Source organism: Miniopterus natalensis, chromosome 18, assembly GCF_054644295.1.
Source record: "Miniopterus natalensis isolate mMinNat1 chromosome 18, mMinNat1.hap1, whole genome shotgun sequence".
Classification (NCBI taxonomy): domain Eukaryota; kingdom Metazoa; phylum Chordata; class Mammalia; order Chiroptera; family Miniopteridae; genus Miniopterus; species Miniopterus natalensis.
In genome coordinates this window covers 35,207,224-35,223,408 of record NC_142098.1, presented here as the reverse complement: position 1 = coordinate 35,223,408, position 16,185 = coordinate 35,207,224, and the positions used below count along the sequence as shown (strand labels likewise).

Genomic DNA, 16,185 nt, shown 5'->3' with positions numbered 1-16,185 from the left:
GTTTGGTTTTTGTATTTTGAACATGGAGGAAGGGGCCATGATCCAATGAGTGCAAGAGAAGAATTTGCCCTTAGACCCTCCAAAAAAAAAAAACAGCCCTGCCAGCACCTTTATTATAACAGTCTAAGACTCATTTCCGACTTCTGACCGCCCAAACTGTAAGCTAGTAAATCTGTGCTATTTTAACCATTAAGTTTGTGATAATTTGTTACAGCAATGATAGAAAACTAATACACTCTGCTTTTTCGCTTTTTTTAAAATCTTCAACTGAGGACAGTTTTTCCATTGCTTTTCAGAGAGAGGAAACAAGAAAGAGAGAGACACATCGATTGGCTGCAACCCAGGTGTATGCCCTTGGCCGGAATTGAACCTGGGACCCTTCAGTCCTGGGGCCGACGCTCTAAGCACTGAGCCAAACCGGCTGAGGCCTGCTCTGCTTTTTGAAAGACTTGCCTCCAAAGAAGCAAGACAAGGTGCCTTAGGAGACGATGCTGGACCCATCACGAGCAGGGCCCACCAGCCCTTCTGGTCACCACACCCACAGTTAGCGCCAAATTTCAGGGTAACCAGAAGGAACTCTTGCATTGGCTAAAGGAAGGGGGGCTGTACTGCAAGGGGATTACAGAAGCAGGCTAACAGGCGCTAGAAGGGTCGGGCGAGTATCCTGGGAGCCGGGGTTCTGAGGATCCTAAGGGTGAGGAACCATAAACCTGAATAAAGGAGAGTTTGCCAAGAAGGGACAAGCTCCTGTCCCCTGTGACTTTTTAGCCCATTGGCAATGGCCCCAGGGTGTAGGCTCGCTGAGACAGCCCCTGGAAGCTTGGAGTAAATGAATGCCAAATGGATTCCGAAAGTGCAGGCTTGGGCTTTGTACAATGATTTATCTGGTCTTCCTCCCTGGCTCCTGGGAGGTAACTTCTAAAACTCTTGGCGTTTTCTCATAATAGCAGTGCCTTTGTTGCGCACGAACCTCTTGGATTACACCTGAGTTCATACCACAAGATCCCGGAGGGGGTGGGTCCCCAGAAAGACTAATCGAGTGACAAGAAGGTTGGGGCCTGGGGTCAGCCTGACCTCCACAGAGGGTAGGGGAAGCTGCAGACTGGCTTCCATCACATGGTTGAGAATGAAAAATCATGTCTCCGGGATGTAACCCCAGTAAAAACTCTGGACACGGGGGACAGAGCGAGGGTCCTGGGTGGTGAACACAGGGCTGTGCCAGGGGAGGGCAGCACCCTCCCTCCACAGGGAGAGGACACCAGAGCTCGGCATTAGGAACTTTCCTTGACCGAGATATTCGCATCTCTCCCAAATTGTATCCCTCAAAGTTCCTCAGCGCCCTAACCAGGTTGGATCACTGGTTACAGCGTCTGCCCTCGGGCAGAAGGGTCTCGGGTTCGATTCTTGCCAAGGGGGTTGCAGGCTCAATCCCCGGCCCCTGGCAATCCCTCACATCGATGTTTCTGTTTCTCTCACTCTCTCTGAAGAGCAAAGGAAAAAAAATCCTCAGGTGAGGATTAAAAAAAAAATAAAATCGTTATTTCGTTAATTTTTAATGTATATTTTACCACAATAAAAAAACTCTTAAATAAACAAGTGAAATTCGTTTTAATATTTTATGTATCACAATATACTCAAAATATTATCATTTCAATATGTAATTACTTTTTAGGATTATTGAAATGTTTTATATTCTTATACCAAAGCCTTGGAAAAGTTAGCTCTGACAGTGCACCGCAATTAGAGCCGCCAATTCCAGGTGCTCGGCAGCCAGCTGGAGCCAGTGGAGGGCCTTGATCTAAGCCCTGATCTGCCAGCGTCTCCATTCTACTTGCGAAGACCCGCATGTCCTCTCAACTGTCCTGCGGCTCATCTGCAAATATAGTTTTTCTGCAAACTTCCCACGTCATCTTCAAACGCGCCCACAGCTCACAGGCCCGGCCCTGAATCTCATCTCGGGCACCTTCAGAACCTTTGCAGGTTGACCTGACCTGCAAACCACCCTTCTTTGCATAAATTTACATAAATTTACACTAATTTGCATAAAGTTGCATATGCCGATGAGAAGCACTCAGGCAGGGCCTCAGATAGTCATCTCAAAGTCCGGGAGGCGGTGGCCTGAGGCTGGGCAGGAGACCCCCAGGTGTCCTTCCTCTTGCTTCCCCTCAGGCTCCTCCTCCTCCTCTTCCAGGAAGGCAACCAGCTCCTCCCGCAGCTCCCCCATCTCCAGCCCCAGGCTGCACAGCTGGCCCAGCAGCTGGACATCCACTCGGCGAAGGCTGTCCTGCGGGAGGGAAGGGAGAGTCGTGGGCATTCCACCCCCGGGACCATGCCCCCCCAACCTGGGTGGGTGCAGGTCCCAGCTCAAGAGCTGAGAAAGTTTCTTCGCTTGACCAAACTTTAGTCAGGCTCCTGAACCTTCTCCCAGGCACACCTGCGCACCTCCTTGCAAAATCCAGTTTCAGCAAGAATCCCCACCCTCCATCCCGGAGCAAGCTCCACACCTAATCTAATCAGGCTCTTCCCCCCCCCCCAGGTGATGTCCGTCCCCGGGCCAGTCTCCAGCTGACCTGCTCAGTCAGCTTACCCAAAGTGCCCGCCTCCGGCTGATGTAATTTTCTACCCGCCGACCCCCAGCTGCTACCCGGCTGGAAATGCCCACTCGCCCGAGCTATATTCGGAGTCGAGCCTGATCTCTCTCCTCTGCTGCAACTCCCATCACAGTGCTCCCTGTCCCCATCACCTTACTACCTGGAATGTGTTCTTGGGCAGGTCCTCGCTGTGTCCCTGGACCCTAACTGCCATTCTGCTTCTCAGTGTCTTTTTTTTTTTTTTAATATGTCTTTGTTGATTTCAGAGAGAAGAAGGGAGAGAAAGAGAGAGAGAGAGAAACATCAATGATGAGAAAGTCATTGATTGGCTGCCTCCTGCACGATTTCCGATTTTCAGGATCGAACCCGCAACCAGGGCCTGAGCCCTGACCGGGAATCAAACCTCGATCTCCTAGATCGTAGGTCGATGCTCATGCCAGCTGGGCTTCACAGTGTCTCCTGGTCTCTGTCACTGTCTCTCCATTTCATTGTCTCTGCCTGTCTCTGTATGTCTGACTCAGCCTCTTTGTCTCTCGTTTCCCTTTCTTGTTATCTATCTCTGTTTCCACCTGTCTCTGTCTCTGTCTTTTCATATCTTTCTCTGTGTCTGTATTTCTCTGCCTTTGTCTCCATCTCTCTTTCTCTAAGTGTTAACCTGAGTCTCTCTTTCTCTGTTGCTGTCCTCAACCTCTGTCTCTCTTTCTGGGTCTCTCTGTGGGTCTCTGTCTTTATTTCTCTATTCTTGTCTCTCAATTTCTGTCTTTCAATCTCTGGCCCTTTCTATTTTCATACACTGCCATTCATTCATTCATTATTCATTCATTCATTTAATTCTCCCTCCACCCCTACTCTATCTCCTGACCTCCAAATTCCTCACTCACCAGTTCCTCCCAGATCAACAGCAGAGTCTCCTTGGCACCTTCAGGGTCTGCCCCTGGGGACATGAGGGTCTGGTCAGCTCTCCCTGATGGGGGGACATCCCTCAGGGCCCTGGGGGGTGGACCCAGCCCTGGAGGCACCAGTCCAGCCTCCCTCAGCTGCTTCCACAGCTCCATAGTCTCTGAACAGTGGCTGCCAGCAGCAGGAAGTAGCAAGGTCCAGAATGACCCAGGCCCCTGGGGACCTGGGGGGTGGGGGAGTAAAGGGCAGTGGAAGGGTGATGGGAGGGTCATACATGGCATCCCAAAGTCCATTCTTCAGTGAGAATCAGCATATTTTTTCTTTCTGAAGTCTAACTTTAACTCTGCGTACAAAGATCCAACTCTACCCCTCCCTGCCTCTTCCCAGGCCTAACCCCTCCCTGTGTTTGGTATCTACTGATGTCTGGCCTCATCCTGCCTGTCTCTCTCCTGGGTCCCTCCCACCATTCATCCTTAAACCCCAGCTTGGTTCTTGCCTTTCTCCACTCAAGCCATCCAGGGCTTCCCAACCAGTGTGCCTGAGGAGCCAGGAGTGGCTTCCAAGAGAATGATCCCTCAGCTAGGCTGCCTTAGTATCCAGGCTGCTGGCTTTCACTGAGCAGCCAATTCTGCTGACTCTAGGTATTATCACTGTCAGTGCTGGGCCCTGCCAGGGAAAAGGTTGGAACACACTGCAGGCCTCCCTCTGCTAGAGCCCCTCTGTCGGGCCCAGGATGTTCAAATTCCTTCGACATGTCAATGGCTCCAAAGTCCCTGGCTCCAGTCCCGACCTCCCTCCTGAGCTTCAGACCCCTCTCAGCATCTCCACCTGGATGTCTCAAGGTGAATATTGTCAAAACAGAATTCTCAATTGGGACCTACCCCACTGTATGAGTTTCCTGGTGTTGCTGTGCTGTAACAAATCACCACAAACTTAGTGGCTTAAAACAACACAAAGTTATTCTTACAGTTCTAGAGGTCAGAAGCTGTTGGCTCAACCTCCAAAACAGACTCATAGTCTGAGCACTTCTCACCATTTCCGGTGCCCCATCCCTGCTCCTGTCTCCATTCATCTCTGGTTTGGAAGAGTATAGTAGCCTCTTTGCTGCCCCCACCACCACCCTTGCCCTCTGAAATCTGTTTCCAGCCTGGCAGAAATGATCTTTACAAAATGTAAATCAGACGACACTGTCCTGAGAATGGAATAAAACCCTACCAGGCCTGCACAGTCAGCTCCCTGCCCACCTGCCTGACCTGGTCTTCTACCTCTCTCTTCAAGACGGTTCCCACCTCAGGGCCTTTGCACAGGCTACTACTCTGCCTGGAACACTTTCCTCCCAGATTTTTGAATGGCTGTTTCCTTCTTATCTTCCACTTAAAGGTACCTCTTCAGAGAGGCTTTTGCCGATGGCCCTATACCACAGTCACTCCCTATTATATTACCTGTTTTTATTTGCCTCTTATCAAACATTATCTGAAATTATCTTGCTTACTCATGTGTTTCTTATCCATCCTCTCTTTGCCGGGAATGTTGACTCCCTGAGAGAGGCTGGGTATGTCCGGTTCTCCGTGGTAACCTCAGCGCCCAGAGCAGGGCCTGCCCCATGGTACATGCTCAGTAAATATTTGTGGAATGAATGGATGAATAATTCTATCCACAAGACTTCACATCAAATCTTCACTCTGAGCTCCAAACTGAAATCACAAACACATCACAATGCTAATCTTTTTAAAAAATATATCTTTATTAATTTCAGAGAGAGGAAAGGAGAGGGGGAAAGAGAGTTGAAACATCAATGATGAGTCATTGATCGGCTGCCTCCTGCACGCCCCCTGCTGGGGATCCAGCCCACAACCCGGGCCTGCGCCCTGACCGGGAATCCAACGGCGATCTCCTGCATCCTAGGTCGATGCTCAACTGCTGAGCCACTCCTGGCCGGGCCACAATGCTAATCTTGAGATCTCACCTCCATCTCACCACCCACTCGACCATTTTCCCTTGGAAAAAAAGAACGCTGGTCAGCTCTTTAGGCACATGGTTCCCCGCTGTAAGACGGCGGCGAGCGAGCCCTGACCCAGTCAGAGGAAGGGGAGGTGCTCTAACAGGAAGGCCTGCCCACCCTCCCCTGGGGACAGGCTGGAGTCCCATCATGAAGTCTACGGAGAGGGAGCTCAGAGCAATCCCCAAACCCAAGCTAAACAGCGCGTGCGCCTTTAAGAGGAGCGCGTGACCCTATAAAACAACAACATGTTAAACACAGAGCCAGGTGGGTGGATAAGAAAGGACCGGCCCCTTCCGGTGACGTAATCTCAGCAAGATGGCGGCGCCCAGGGCGGTAGGTGGTCGGAGTTCCTAGAGCCCCGAAATTGAAGTCCGTTCTGCTGCCTCTGCCTTCAAGGCCTCTGTCTGTGCCCAGGAAGCAAGGAGCGCGGGGCAGCAGGACGCCCCCGGCTAGGCCTCGCGCTGCCCGTGTAGACATGCGGCTTTGGGGGACCAGGAAGGACGAGTGCGGGTCGCAGGCTGCTGAGGAGCTTCCGAGAGGAAGAGGGGGCGGGGACTTGGCAGAGAGAAGCCAATGCAGAAGCAAGGAGCGCCTTCGGTGATGGCGCACCCAGCCAATCAGAGGGAGGGACGAGTTTGTCGACGGGCTGGGGCGTGGAACCCGTGCCCTGGCCGGTGTGGATCCGTAGTAAAGGCATCGGCCCCGCGGGTTCGATGCTCGGCGGGGCACGTACCCGGGTTGCTGATTCGACCCCCGCTGGAGGCAACCAATCCCTCCCTCCCTCCCACTCTCTCTAGGGGAAAAAATATGCTCGGGTGAGGATTAACCAAAAAGAGAAAAAAGAATAAAAAGGGAAAAAGAGAGTGAGAGTGGGACCTGCAGGGATGGAGGGTTTGGAAGGGACAGGCAGAGGCCAAGGGAAGGACTCCAAGGAATGCAGGTGAGGGAAACTCATGGGAGAGTTAGGAATTTTGATGGAAAACCAAAGGCACGATGGTGGGGTGGGGGAGCCAAGAGGTGGGGGAGCTCCTGGGGAGAATTTGCAGTATTTGTGGAGAGAATTTAGAAAGTGGGTAAAATGAAGAATGAATTTAGGGGAAGAGGTTGGGAACTTCTGAGGAATTTTGAGGAAAAATAAAGATTTGGGCAAAGTTTTGGGGGGAAACGGGAAATTGGGGGCAGGCTAAGAGAAGACTTTGAGGAGAAGTTGAAAGGAGAGTTTAAGGGTGGTTTGGAAACGACTAAGATTACATTTTAGGGAAAGAAACTGGTTACTCAGAAAGACTCCAGGGATAATTGGGTAAAATTAAGGGGAGAATTTGTAGGAAATTAAGAAGTCAGATAATGGAGGTTTTGAGAGAAAATAAGCATTTGGGGGGAGATAGGGGGAGAGTTTGGGAAAACCAAGAATGTCTGGCTAAATCAAAGAGACTATTTAGGGTTGATTAAGAGGAAGAACTTGTGGAAAACATGGAGGGAAACTTGGGAGTCCCAAATGCAGAATTTGGAAGTTCTGAAAGGAGAATTTAGTGAATCAGGAAGCATGTGGGGGTGGGGGGTGTTCATGGACCAAGAACAGAACAGAGGGGTCCAGCTCTGTCTCACAGGAGGCTCTCCAGGCTCAACCTCTCCTCTCTTCCTCCCCAGTCCCTGCATCTGGTGGCCCCAATATGGAATAGGGGTACCAGGGGCATCCGTGGTCTGAGCAGTACAGTGGCCCCAGAGGGCAATCAGAGGAAGGGGAGGATGCTGCTCAAGTTCCTTACTGACCGATTCTATGACGTGGAAGCCCTGAGGGAGTACCTGCTCCAAAAGCAGATGTCAAAAGTGCACAAGGAAAATCGGTGAGAGCCCCGGCCTGCAAGACCCTACTGCTCTGGCCTCACTGGTCAGAACCCAGATCCTGCCCTTGCCACTCCCAGGTGGCCCTGTGGCTTCCAATACTAGCCGTGCCAACTTGTATCTTTGTCTATGGCTCATACCCTTCCCAAGGACTCCAGTTCATGTAGGCAGCCCGCTGCCCACCAGCTCCTCTTGGCCTAGCTGGCACCTCAGACTTAACATGGTTAACAGCACACCCTTGATTTCCCCCTAAAAAGTCTGCTCACCTCCAAACCTCCCCCATCCCAGTAAACAGCACCACTGCCCACCCAGTTGTTCAGGCCAGATTCTAAGGAGTCATCCCTGATTCCTCTCTCTGCTTCTCTGCCTTCTACATCCAGTCCATCAATAAAATACTAGAATATCCCAAATCTGATCAGTTCTCGCCTCCTTCATTGTAGCCAGAGCAGAACCCCTTCATTTTATGGTTGGATTACTGCAGTAATCTAGCTGGTCACCATATGCCCCCTACAGACTATTAATAGGCCAAAGCAGCCAAAGGACTCTTAAGAAAGTAAAATAGAGAACATTACCACTTTGCTTGAAACCCTGAAATGGTTTCCAATTGCAACTAGAATGAAGGCCAAACTCCAAAACCTAAAACCTGGTACCTACTGAGCTTTGAGATGCCTACCAGGGACTCCCCTCACCCCTGCAACATGGCGTCTTTATTGCTGTTAGTTCCACTGTCCTAATTTGAGCCTCTGAGCCTCGCACTGGCTGTTCCCTTGGCCTGGCAGGGTCTTGCCTTGACTTCTGCAGTCTTTCCCACTCAGATCTCTGCAGAAGTGTCACCTCCCCAAGAAGCATTTCTTATCAGCCAAACTAGTCTCCTCCATCCCCACCCAACCCCAGACACTCCTAGTCAGTCCCTATGTTCTGTTTTAATCCTGGAATTGGTAGTCTGCAGTTCGCTCTTATTTCCTGGTTTATTATTGTTTCTCCCTGTAAATTAACATCTGAAGGGCAAGGACAGTTATATACGTTGATCACCACTGCCCCCCTGTGCCCAGCACTTAATAGGCACTCAGTAAATATTTGCAGCCTGACTTTGTCTGTCTGTGTGCCTGTCAGTCCTGATACTGTGGACTCTGACCCTCCCAGCAGCACCTGGCATGGCGAGGGGTTGGTGGTCCCCAGGCCTCAGCCTCAGCTACTGTTCTCTCTGCAGGTCCTTCACCCACATGAAGGAGAGATACGGCCCATACGTCGCAGGAGCCTATTTCATCCTGAGGCAGGGAGGCGCAGTCAAGTATGACAGCAGAGGGGTCAGAACGGGTGCGGGGAGGCCAAAGATGTTCTCTAGGCCTTAGGCTCCTCAGTGGGGCAGGCTTCCCTGGAGTTCCCCGTCTGCCCCCTGCTGGCTGTGTGGCTGGGGCTTGATCTCAAGCTTCCGTTTCTGTCATCTGTAAAGTGGAGTGGTAGCTGTGTCTAACCTACAAACACATTTTGCAGTGGAAACGCTTGTAGGGAGGCCCGGCATGGCACACATGCTCCATAAACACTAGTTTCTTTTCTCGTCTCCTTCCCTCTTCCTCCCTCCTCCAATGTTTGGGTTTTTTCCCCTTTTCCTTCTCTTTGAAAAGCAGAACTCACGTAGACTTCACCTACCTCTCATCTTTGTTCTAATTAAAGCTTTTACTTGCTCTGAGCATTGCCCCCAGCACCTCCCTTAGAAACAGTGTGCGTGTCCGAAAACATCTCAACTTTTGCCATGTGCAAAGGTTCTTGTGTTGCAGCTCTGTTCTCTTCCGTTTTCAGTCATGTCTTCAGCGCTCAGCTTCCGGTATGTAACACTGGCCAAACATTCCGTCTCTGATGGGTCTATCAGGAGATCCAATGAGACCAGCACGTGTACCCCTGACAACAGGGCCGTAGAACTAGTGCAGACATGGTACCATCATTGTATTATACGGGGCAGGGGAGTGGTCTCCGGAGGCTGGAGGCTTGGGGACACACAGGGTACCCACTGACATTCCCTCTCTCCCTCCTTTCCAGGTTCCAGGGCAAAGAGTGGATTCGGTCCCCTGGGCGTGGCCACTCCTTTCTCCAGTTGTTGGATTTCCAGGCAGTACCTGTAGAGGCTGTGGATGCCAGTGGCTGTGCCATCAACTATGAAGGCCTGGACAACCTCTGTGAGTGCGGTGGGTGGGGTAGAGATGGGTGGGGCTCTGCATTTTCCCTTCACGGTGGGCTCCAGAAGGGCCCTTGGTGCCATATGCCCTCTCCCCCCTGCAGTGGCCCTGAAGGAGCTGCAGTCCCTGTCTCTGCAGCGCTGTCCCCATGTGGATGACTGGTGTCTCAGCCGCCTCCACCAGCTGGCCAACTCATTGCAGGAGCTCTCGCTGGCTGGTTGCCCCCGAATCTCCGAACGGGGCCTTGCCTGCCTCCACCACCTCCAGTGAGACGTCAGCTCAGCCTGGGCCCCGAGCCAGGGCAGGGGCTCCCACCCAGCTCACATACAGGAAAGTGGGGAGGGGGCCGTGTCAGGCAGTTCCCTGTCTCCATGACAAACCTAAAGTGAGCAGTGGCAGTGAGTCTCGGGGAATTAAAGGACTCCCTAGTTTTAATTAACACGGTGGATTTCGTGGACTTGGACAGCTCTAACATTCTCTGGACAGTTAAAGATTTTTATTTAAGAAGCTAGGGCTGGAATGGGGGCTGGTACACCCCCTCCATACACTTATACAGATGCTGTCCTTATACGGGCCTCCTCCCTTCTTGCTTCCTCTCAGGAACCTCCGCAGGCTGGACATCTCAGACCTCCCTGCCGTGTCCAACCCAGGCCTCACTCAGATCTTGGTGGAGGAGATGCTACCCAACTGCGAGGTTCTGGGGACCGAGTGGGCCCAGGGCCTGAAGTCGGGGCTGCGGGAGCAGTCTCAGGACACAGCCAGCCCCGCCCCTGCCTAGTCACGCCCTGTCCCCATCCAGCTGGATCTCAGCGGGGCTGTGTTGAGTGCCTGACGGTTCTACTTCTGGCTTCCAGTTGGGCTTTCTCATTCTGGGGGCTGGGGTGGGATGAGGGGTGTGGCATTGGCAGATCGGGGAAGGAGAGCATGTGGTCCCCACCTCATGGGTGCCTTAGCTGGCTGCACTCTAGACTGAAGGTCACAGCTCCTGTCAGCCTGTCACGGAGCCCTTGCCACACACTTCAAGTTCTAGTAACCTCCTCCTGCCTCTCCAAGCCAGGGGCAGGTAAAGACTCCTGGCTGCAAGTAGCCCCAGGGAGCTGCCTTCTCCCTTGTGGCCACCGCACCTTGCCCACTAATGTCAAGAGACTGTTCTCAAGTTAACCTCATTTAGGTGTGCTTCTGTTTCCTCCCGGGACCCTACTGATATAGGAGGTGCTCCTGGCGTTCCAGAGGGATGGTTCTTCCATGTGGGACTAGTCAGCTCCCCGCAGGCAGGGTACAGCATCTCTGGCCCACACTCACTAAATGCCAGTAGCGCCCAAGTCCTGTGGTGTTCCGGCTTATCGATTTGACTCAGCTCCAAATTCAACTTATCTGCACTGTAAAACTGATCTGGGCCTTTGAAATACTTTCCTTTGCTAACTGGCATAAGCCTGTCAGTAGGAGGCGCTCGAGAGACTTTGCCGGAGGCAAGGCTTTTACTTCCTGGTTCCTGGTTCCTGTTCAGGTGTGCGGCTCCTGTCTCCCTGGTGGCTTCTCCATCGCCAGGGGGTCAGCAGCCTCCCCTGGCACCCTGCCCCACCCCGCCCCACCTAGCAGTTTCCTAGAGGAGTGCTTCCACTGCAGCACCTCCTGTGAATCACCACCACACCCCAGAGGTGATTCCCAGTAAATTCCAAGGCGCTTTACCAGTGACCCCCTTGTCACTTCAATTCACTGTTAAAGTTATTAATTCTTTATATTAAACTTGCCCTGTTCAAATTACTGTGTGTTTTTTCCCCTCCGGATTGGATCCAAACTGATACAGCATTGGTGTCCAGAGTGTTCCAGGAGGTAGGCTCAGAGAGAGGGGATTGGGGCTGAGCTGCCAGAAATCCACGGTATGCGGCCGCCTCACAGTCAGGCCATCACGGGTTTATTGCCATGAGGTGCCAGCTGAAGCGCGTGCCCCGGGAGCCCCTCTGGCTGCAGCACTTGACTGCTGTGGCGGTAATGACCATTCTAAAGATAGGCGTTGGACGGATCCTCTGCAGTGCCCTTGAGTGCTTACAGATAGACAAAGACAAGCTTGGGTCTGCTGCCTCAGCTCCAGTCATGGTCTGAGAACTGGAGCACTTCTGTGACAGCCCCCAAAAGTTCTTGTAGCCCCAGGGCTGATAGTACTGGAAACAACACAGCAGTTCAGTCTGTAGGTTGGTGGTTGAATTCCAGCCTTATGTGAGTGAGGGCGCGGACTGGTGTAGAGAGAGATCATGACATTTGGAATGGGGATGTCTGGTTGGACCAAAAGAAACACTGTCTCGGACCCCCATGTCACTCAGCCTCCTTAGTAGCGTCGGAGACTACCAGCCTTCCTGTGCTCAAAACCCCTAAGATGTGATGGGGTGGATGCCTTGAGAGTGTCCACTCTTAGGAGCATCACAAGCACCCCTGCTGTCACTAGACCCATAAACACCTGGAGCCAAATCACAGCGCCCAGGGGGCAGGTGCTCACTATGACCCAGGAGGCAACAGCTTGTGCACTAAAATACTTGTAGTCAGAAACCTGGGGAACCCGTGCAGGAGTAGACCTGGGGTGTGAGACCGGTGAGGGTGGATGTAAGCTGGATCAGGCCAAGTTCACTGGTACAAGGGAATGTACTGGAGATTCTGGATTTAGTGATTGGCTTATGCAGCTGGGGGTGGTTCTAACAGCTGTCTTGGTTGGGTGACATGGCCTCAACAGAGGCCTACAGTTAATGAGGCAAGAAGCCAGAAGGAATCCAAAGGCTTAGGGGGGCAGGGATGCTGGGCTGGGTTGCACATCTTCCCCCCAACTCTTCCACAAGAAGGCACCTCTTAAGGCACTTTTAAAAAATATATATATATCTTCATTGATTCCAGAGAGAGGAAAGGAGAGGGAGAGAGAGAGAAACATCAATGATGAAAGAGAGTCATTGATCGATTGCCTCCTGCACGCCCCCTGCTGGGGATCGAGCCTGAAACCTGGGCATGTGTCCTGCAGGGGAATTGAACCGTTATCTCCTGGATCCTAGGTCGATGCTCAACAGCTGAGCCAGGGCCAGTTCAACTATCCCTGTTCCCATTGTTATGTAAGGGAACAGGAGTTCTGTTCAGCACCTCCTGTAAATGACTCCACCACACCCCAGAGGCGATTTCCAGTAAATTCCAAGGCACCTTATCAGTGACCCCCTTGTCACTTCAATATTCAACTTTCCCTGTTCCCATTGCTGTGTGCTTTCCCTCCTGACTGGACCCAGACTAATGCACATAGCAACCAAAATTGTACCCTCCGAGATTTCCAACAACCCCAGGAGGGGCACTGTCACCCCCTATGGAGAATCTCTGCACCCCTGGGAGTAGCTAGCTGAGCCGGGAGAGCCCAGGGGCCTGGATCCCTCTCTCCAGCCCTGGGGGAGGAGCCCCTGACCCCAGCCCGTGGCTGGCATTTCCCACTCTAGCTTTTACCCGTTTGTACTCCCCACTTCCTCCACATTGTCTTCCTCCAGCTGGTTCCATAGGCTCTATTATTCAAACTGAGGGGGAGGAAATCAGCACTGGACAGATAATCAACTGCTATGGCTAACAGACAGGGTCCCTGAGGCCGTCCTCCCCCACCGCGAGTGGAGTGAAGGGGGTCAGGCCAGGGTTAGTCCCACCCCAGGTTCCAGAAGGTCTGGGATCAGGAGGCTCCACCTACCGGCCTCCCAAGACAGCTGATGCAGCCCCAACAGCAGAATCCTTGGGAGCACATCCAGTGTAAACACAGGCAGACCCCCCCTCCCCCCAGGTCCCTGGGGGTAGGATGTTAGTGTTCCCAAGTCCCAGTGCAGCTGCGGGAAGAGCTGAAGTGGGGGCCCCACCCCGCTGGTCAGGCAGCCAGCCTCCAAAGGGGATGGAGGTGCAGGGTCGGCTCCGCTGGAGGGCTCCCCACGCCCCCAGCCCTCTACTGCCCTCTAGCTTGGCTGCGCCTGCAGCTGCCCCTTCTCCTTCCACCTGGTCCCCTGCTGCTCCTCCCTGGCTCCCTCCTCCGCCTCTCCCTGGGCCTGGCTCTGTTTGCAGACTCCCTCCTCCGACTCCATTTGAGTCCCTCCACCTGCCTCTCTAAGTCTTCCCCTCTCTGCTCCCCTCCGGCTTCCTGGCCACCCCTTGTCTCTGGCTCACTGTCTCTGCTCATCCTCTCCCTGCAGTGCTCTCCGCATTCTTGTCTCCTCTCGGCCCCCGCCTGAGGTCTCCCTGGCTCTCTCCTAACCAGCCCCCTAACCCAGCCCGCCCTGACTCTGGCAGCACCCCTCCCATCTCTGGCAAGCTGACCCATTCCCTCAGCACATTCTCCTCCCGCCTCCTCCGACCAGGCGCCAGCCCCTCGCCTCCCGGCTTTGCAACTTTGGGACCGTGTTTGTCTCTGGGCCATTCCAACAGTACCTGGCCCGGGCTCAGGCCTGGCTGTCTCACCCTCCCTCGGACTCTCCCAGGCTTTGCCAGGTGCCCAGTCTGTCTCTGCAGCCAACTCTGCACCTTTTCCTCTGTCTCACCAGAAAACCAGCCCCAACACGCCAGAGCCCCATCTCTCAGGTCGGCCTCCTGCCCTCCCTCCCCCCAGCCTCCCTCAGCCCCGCCCCGGCCCCTCCCAGCCCCTGGGGCCCTCCCAGCCGCCTGCTCGCCCTCCCGCCCCACCCCTCTGGACTGGCTGGGCTGGGCTGGACGACGAGGCTCATGAAGAAAGACGACGCAGCCACAGCCGGACCAGGGCAGAAGGGAGGGAGCCCGGGGCGCTGGAGCGGGACCCAGAGGTAAAGAGGGAGCAGATCCTTGGCTCCTCAGTCCCTGGCATGGGGACAGTTGGAGCGAGGGAGGCTGGGTTTCTCTGACACAGGGAGGGGCTGAACCCCCGGGATCCTGATTCCCGGTGAGGGGGATGAATGGAGAGTGGGGAACAGGCCAGTGGAAAGGGTTGGGCTGAGTGGAAAGAGCCGGTGCTGGAATGGGATTGGAGCAGTGATTCTGGGTCCAGAAATGGGGAAGATCTGGGTCTTTGGTTAGGGGCCAGTTTAGGGTCTGGACTAAGAGGCTATTACAAAGGTTGGTGGGGACTGTGAAGGCTCATCCTGCACTCCAAAAGCCTCTGTGGCTCCTTTGCAGCTCCCGCGGCCACCCCCTCCCTGGGCTGGGTCATGCGCTGCCCCAAGTGCCTTCTCTGCCTGTCAGCACTGCTCACGCTCCTGGGCCTCAAAGTGTACATCGAGTGGACATCAGAGTCTCGGCTGAGCAAGGCCTATCTGGGACCCCAGGGCACCCTGCCAGGCCCCACACCAGCCCCTGAGCCCACCCTGCCGGCTAACCTCTCAGCCCGTCTGGGCCAGACTGGCCCACTGCCCTTGGCTTACTGGAACCAGCAGCAGTGGCGGCTGGGGGCCCTGCCCAGTGGGAATAGCACTGAGGTGGGAGACTGCCGGGCTTGGGGGGCTGCCGCTGCTGCTGAGATCCCCGATTTCACCTCCTACCCTGAAGACCTCCGCCGCTTCTTGTTGTCAGCAGCCTGCCGGAGCTTCCCTCGGTGGCTCCCTGGAGGTGGCAGTGGCCACGTGCCCAGCTGTGGGGAAACCTACCTGCTGCTGGCTGTCAAGTCAGAACCGGGGCGCTTTGCTGAGAGACAGGCTGTGAGGGAGACCTGGGGTGGTCCGACTCCTGGAATCCGGCTGCTCTTCCTCCTGGGGTCCCCAGTGGGTGAGGGGGGTCCTCACCTAGGCCCTCTGGTGGCCTGGGAGAGCCATCGCTACAGTGACCTGCTGGTCTGGGACTTCTTGGACGTTCCCTTCAACGAGACACTCAAGGACCTGCTGCTGCTGTCGTGGCTTGGCCACCACTGCGCCAGTGTGCGCTTCGTCCTGCAAGCTCAGGATGACGCCTTCGTGCACACCCCAGCCCTGCTGGACTACCTGCGGGCCCTGCCACCCCGCTGGGCCCGAGGCCTCTACATGGGGGAGGTCTTTACCCAGGCCAAGCCCCTCCGGAAGCCTGGAGGACCCTTCTACGTACCCGGGTCTTTCTTTGAAGGCAACTACCCGGCCTATGCCAGTGGGGGTGGCTATATCATCGCTGGGCACCTGGTACCCTGGCTGCTGCGGGCGGCAGCCCGTGTGGCACCATTCCCCTTCAATGACGTCTACATTGGCCTGTGCTTCCAAGCCCTGGGCCTGGCACCCAGGGCCCACAAAGGCTTCCTCACAACCTGGCCAACAGACCGCCCGGCTGACCCCTGCATTCTCCGTGACCTGCTACTGGTGCGACCCCTTAGGCCCCAGGACAGCATTTGGCTCTGGAAACACCTGCAGGACCCTCAGCTGCAATGCTGAGCCTCAATGGGGTCCGGAGGGGAGGGCTGACCTGGCTTGGGTCCTGGGCGGGCCTGGGTGCCAGCCTCTTGCCTGCCCCTTGTTCAGCCTCTCCTTCCAGGCCTGTGTGTGAGGGAGGTCCCGGAATCAAGGCTGCTTGAGCCGCTCCTGGGCTGGTCCAGGCTATGGGACTGGGCAGCAGGAGGCAGAAGACTTTTTGTCTACTTTTTGTTTTTAGAAAATATGAGCTTCCCATTCTGAGGCCTGGAGTTGTGTTTGCGCCTGTGGGGCCCAGGAAGTTTATAAGAGCTGAGCTCAGCCACCCGTACCCTGCACACCCT

The 16,185-nt window shown here is 54.4% G+C and overlaps 3 protein-coding genes across 3 annotated transcripts; 2 read left to right on the top strand and 1 right to left on the bottom strand.

Annotated features, from left to right (window-relative positions):
• Window positions 1-2,083: 2,083 nt before the first annotated feature.
• On the bottom strand, window positions 2,084-3,784 carry ERICH4 (glutamate rich 4). The gene is made up of 2 exons (XM_016209185.2): window positions 3,473-3,784; window positions 2,084-2,284 (listed from the first exon to the last, which is right to left on the bottom strand). Exons 1-2 carry the CDS (start codon window positions 3,782-3,784, stop codon window positions 2,084-2,086), a joined length of 513 nt encoding a protein of 170 aa, XP_016064671.2.
• A 2,607-nt stretch (window positions 3,785-6,391) lies between these two features.
• Window positions 6,392-11,224, top strand: DMAC2 (distal membrane arm assembly component 2). Its single transcript, XM_016209171.2, has 6 exons — window positions 6,392-6,433; window positions 7,141-7,337; window positions 8,546-8,626; window positions 9,373-9,509; window positions 9,613-9,775; window positions 10,110-11,224. Exons 1-6 carry the CDS (start codon window positions 6,428-6,430, stop codon window positions 10,285-10,287), a joined length of 762 nt encoding a protein of 253 aa, XP_016064657.2. The 5' UTR covers window positions 6,392-6,427; the 3' UTR covers window positions 10,288-11,224.
• A 3,454-nt stretch (window positions 11,225-14,678) lies between these two features.
• B3GNT8 (UDP-GlcNAc:betaGal beta-1,3-N-acetylglucosaminyltransferase 8) lies at window positions 14,679-16,105 on the top strand. The gene has a single exon (XM_016209242.2). The coding sequence runs from the start codon at window positions 14,684-14,686 to the stop codon at window positions 15,863-15,865; it is 1,182 nt and encodes a 393-aa protein (XP_016064728.1). The 5' UTR covers window positions 14,679-14,683; the 3' UTR covers window positions 15,866-16,105.
• The last annotated feature ends 80 nt before the right edge of the window (window positions 16,106-16,185 follow it).

Excerpts from the sequence above, each read along its gene's own strand:
- ERICH4 (XM_016209185.2), bottom strand. The coding sequence starts at position 3,784 with ATGGACTTTGGGATGCCATGTATGACCCTCCCATCACCCTTCCACTGC. Across the intron at positions 2,285-3,472 it reads TGTTGATCTGGGAGGAACTG|GACAGCCTTCGCCGAGTGGA; the intron begins GTGAGTGAGGAA and ends TCCCTCCCGCAG.
- DMAC2 (XM_016209171.2), top strand. Across the intron at positions 7,338-8,545 it reads AAAGTGCACAAGGAAAATCG|GTCCTTCACCCACATGAAGG; the intron begins GTGAGAGCCCCG and ends TTCTCTCTGCAG. Across the intron at positions 9,776-10,109 it reads GCCTGCCTCCACCACCTCCA|GAACCTCCGCAGGCTGGACA; the intron begins GTGAGACGTCAG and ends GCTTCCTCTCAG.
- B3GNT8 (XM_016209242.2), top strand. The coding sequence starts at position 14,684 with ATGCGCTGCCCCAAGTGCCTTCTCTGCCTGTCAGCACTGCTCACGCTC.